Below are 4,095 nucleotides of genomic sequence, written 5' to 3' on the forward strand. Positions count from 1 at the left end.
TTGCAATGCGAAAATGGAAGCCATCGTTCTCACGATAATAGAAATCTAAATATAAAAAAATGATGATGTCACTGGTGGACTGGTGGCTGCCATATGACGTAATGCATGGGAGGCCTCAAAAATCTAAAAGAAAACCCATAAAATAAAAAAAAACTAATTTCTTCACACTGTTACAGGACAGTTTATGTTGAGGCTGCCTGCCTGACACAGAGGCTGCTCATTCCAAAGATAAAATACTCATGTAAAATAAAACAATTATCCAGTCCTCACTCTCCCCTTTGGCTGCCGACTAACGGCTGAAAGCCGACCGACAGACCGACAGACCGACCACATTACTAGTTATCTCCGTTTCCGCTGACTGCCGTCGTCATGGCCGCCAGCTCCCAGCGGACGTCCCGCGGCAGCTCCCGCCGCTCCAGGCCACGCTCGATGACCGCCAGCTTGCACAGCGTCTTCAGACTGGGACTCAGGTCGAGCACGTACAGGTCCCTGGTGTACAGGCCGCCGCAGAAGACGACACGCCCGCCCACCAGGCAGCAGCACATGCCGGGCACCCGGCTGGACAGGCCCCCCGCCCCCCTGGGCTCCACGGTGGTCCAGGAGTGGTCCTCCCGGTTGAGCTTCCACAGGACGTCGAAGCCCCCGTGCACGTACAGCTCCCCGTTGTGCGAGAAGATGGCCGAGTTGCGCCCGCGGCCTCCCGGGAGGGGCCGTGCGGAGGCCGAGGAGAGCGCGCCGCTCAGCCAGGAGTCGCTGCGCGTGTCGAACACGCCCATGCTGTTGTTGGCCTCCTGGTCGCCCCCGCGGCTGCCGAACACGAACATCTCCGTGCCGACGATGGTGGCGGAGTGGCAGGCGCGCGGAGGCGGCGTGCCCCGGGCGTCCACCGAGGACCAGACCATGGTGGCGGTGTCCAGCCGGTACAGGTCGTTGGTGTAGCCCGTCAGCTGGGTCCAGCCGCCGTAGATGAACATGACCTTCCCCGCCACGCAGGCCGAGTGGTCGTCGCGCCCCTCCGGGACGGTCCCGCTGACCGCGGGCCGGGACCACCGGCGGCGGCGGGGGGCGTCGTCGGCGTGGAACGCGTACGTGGCGTTGCAGTACGCAGTAGTTGCAGTGCGGAAGCTCCCGCCCCACATGTAGATGACCCCGTCGATCGGCACCACCGTGTGCCCGTAGCGCATGGAGGGAACGTCGTCCGAGGGACGTCGTTCTCCTCCTCCTTTTCCGCTCGTCGTCGCCACCGGGGGCAGCGGCGGCGGTGGTGGCGACGGTGGCGCCCAGCGCAGGGACACTGTGTCGAAGACGCGCACGTGGATGGGCTCGCTGTGGTTTATGCTGAAGCCTCCGAACGAGAACACCTTGTGGCGCACGGCGGCCGCTACGTGGTAGACCTGGAGCTCTCCGGTCAGATGCAACACCCAGCGGAACATCTCTCTCCTCGTGGTGGAACGACCGTGGACGGAATGTCTTCTCGCTCTGTAAACACAGTGGAGTGCTGTCGGGCGTGCTGCCATTTATATGTATATATATATATATATATACAGTATATTGGGTCACCTGTACAAATGTCACACAAAGTTAGCCTCTATAAGTAGGTCGGGACTCGGGAGTGGCTTGGTGTCGGTGTCAGTGACACGTGGTGTGTGTCCTTCTAGACCATGGGAGATGGGTTTCCGAGATGGAGCGACCTACCACCTACCATCATCTCCCAGGACTCTCTACACCCAGGCCTCGCTATGTTGACGGTGCCATGGGAATGAACAGTTGAACCTGTGGTCCGAAGGCAAGAGCTCTACCAACTGAGCTGGACTCGGGCAAACAGCCCAGCTTTAATGACCTTAAATTCCTTTATTTTAAATATATATATTTTTTGTGTTGCACACATGCCTAAAATGTCTGATATGTGCACCGCCCTCGTTGAAAACGATGTATTTCCGTCTCCAGGCTGCATGCACAGCGCTCGACCCTTCAATGACTCCACTCTCCTAGTTTTTTTGTTTTGTTTTTCAAATTGTCTACACTATGACATCACCACCATGATGACAGTGATCCACATAGAAGCCATGCGGTTGCATCTGTCTGTCATCTCTGAACAGCTCATCTGTCTGTCATCACACTCTTTTGCCCCCATATGATTGGACAATATACGGCGACATCACAATGAGTGAGATAGGGTGAGAAGTTCAGTCTCCCGAGGGAGTAAAGTCGCTGCTCCTTCACCTGGAAAGGAGCCAGCTTAGGTCGTTCGGGAATCTGGTTAGGATGCCTCTCGGCGTCTCCCTAGGGAGGTCCTCGAGGCAGATCCCACTGGGAGGAGACCCCGGGGCAGACCAAGGACCAGATGGATTATATCTCCACTGGGAGCAGACCCTGGGGCAGACCAAGGACCAGATGGATTATATATCCACTGGGAGGAGACCCCGGGGCAGACCAAGGACCAGATGGATTATATCTCCACTGGGAGCAGACCCGGGGCAGACCAAGGACCAGATGGATTATATCTCCACTGGGAGGAGACCCCGGGGCAGACCAAGGACCAGATGGATTATATCTCCACTGGGAGCAGACCCCGGGGCAGACCAAGGACCAGATGGATTATATCTCCACTAGGAGCAGACCCCGGGGCAGACCAATGACCAGATGGATTATATCTCCACTGGGAGCAGACCCCGGGGCAGACCAAGGACCAGATGGATTATATCTCCACTGGGAAGAGACTCCGGGGCAGACCAAGGACCAGATGGATTATATCTCCACTGGAAAGAGACTCCGGGGCAGACCAAGGACCAGATGGAGGGATTGTGTAAAGTTTGAATGTTCTGCTCTGGGGGGCCCCAACTCCCGTCCACGTTGCCTGGAGGTCGCCTGGACATTGAATGCAGGTCCGGGGCCCTGTGCGAATTATTCTAAGTGCTCTCAGCATTCTTAAGTAATGTCACCTTTCAAACACATTGACATTTCTTCCAGGTCTTTCATCTCCAGGCCCCCAGAGGCGTCGCCCATCTACAAGCCCCAAACAAGTCACCCTTTGGCGGCCGGTGGGGGATAGCCCACGGCGCGAAGTGGCCCCCCGTGTTCATTTTGGCTGAGGCGTTTAATACGTCCAGCTGTATAGGTGGGCCATCTCCGTCAGATCCACACACAGCTCCACGTCACGTGGGACACGGACGTCCTCAGAGATGGGGCGGTCTGCATTGTTCTGTCTGGGTTCATTTGAACCTGGCATAAGAAAGGTGTTTCTTATTCTATGTAATTGTTATATATACATATATATATATATAATATATATATATATAGCTCATATTTTTGCCAAAGAATCTCACATCATCACTGTTCCCAAATATGGAGCCGTGAAGAATTCCATATTTGTACGTTAAAAGAACTGGAAGTAAAGTACTTAATTTACGATTTACGATTTATCAAACCCGATTTACGATTTATCAAACCCGATTTAAAGTTAAAATCGTCCACTCTGAAAGAATATATATTCAAAGATTTGTGCCGCATTTTCACGATTTTTCTAAAATAGCAGACATACAAGCTTGTAGCACGGCACTCGGTGCCGCACTATGAGCTTGTAGATCTGCTATTTTTCAATAGCTAAAGTATAACAGGATACTTAAAACTCCAAGAGGGGGATCCCGCCCTGAATGGGTTAATACGTTATAATCTACACTATGGCTGTTTAGAGCAGTGGGTCCCAAAGTGGGGTCCGGGGACCCCTAGGGGTCCTTGAGAGAGTTCCAGGGGGTCCCCAGCTAAATGATAAAGGAACCAAATGGACCCTATGGATCTGTAACTAGCGGGTCCATTTGTACACTCTCAGAGTTAAAGGACCACTTCACCACTTTTCAACCTATCTTCATATAGTAGGTTCTCACAAATAATCATGAAAAAATGGCGCAATTTTTTTTTACTCAGTCTGTGTCTCATAGGAGGGCTGTGGGCAGTTCAGAAACCGCCTTCCAGTGACATCATCTATGGGGAATACAAGCTAATAGAAACTGTAGGATTTCTAGTCCTGAAAAGTTGCAATGCGAAAAAGGAAGCCATCGTTCTCACGATAATGAAAATCTAAACATTTTTGTAAAA

General features: G+C 53.0%; 1 protein-coding gene across 1 annotated transcript; it reads right to left on the minus strand.

The window, feature by feature from the left end:
• Positions 1-335: 335 nt before the first annotated feature.
• On the minus strand, positions 336-1,433 carry LOC310863799 (kelch domain-containing protein 3-like; the record flags this gene model as incomplete). Its single annotated transcript, XM_083772292.1, has 1 exon — positions 336-1,433. The coding sequence occupies one exon, from the start codon at positions 1,431-1,433 to the stop codon at positions 336-338; it is 1,098 nt and encodes a 365-aa protein (XP_083628418.1).
• Positions 1,434-4,095: the final 2,662 nt, after the last annotated feature.

The sequence above is a fragment of the Protomyctophum parallelum genome (assembly GCF_964188405.1).
Source record: "Protomyctophum parallelum genome assembly, chromosome: 8".
In the NCBI taxonomy this organism is placed as follows: Eukaryota; Metazoa; Chordata; class Actinopteri; order Myctophiformes; family Myctophidae; genus Protomyctophum; species Protomyctophum parallelum.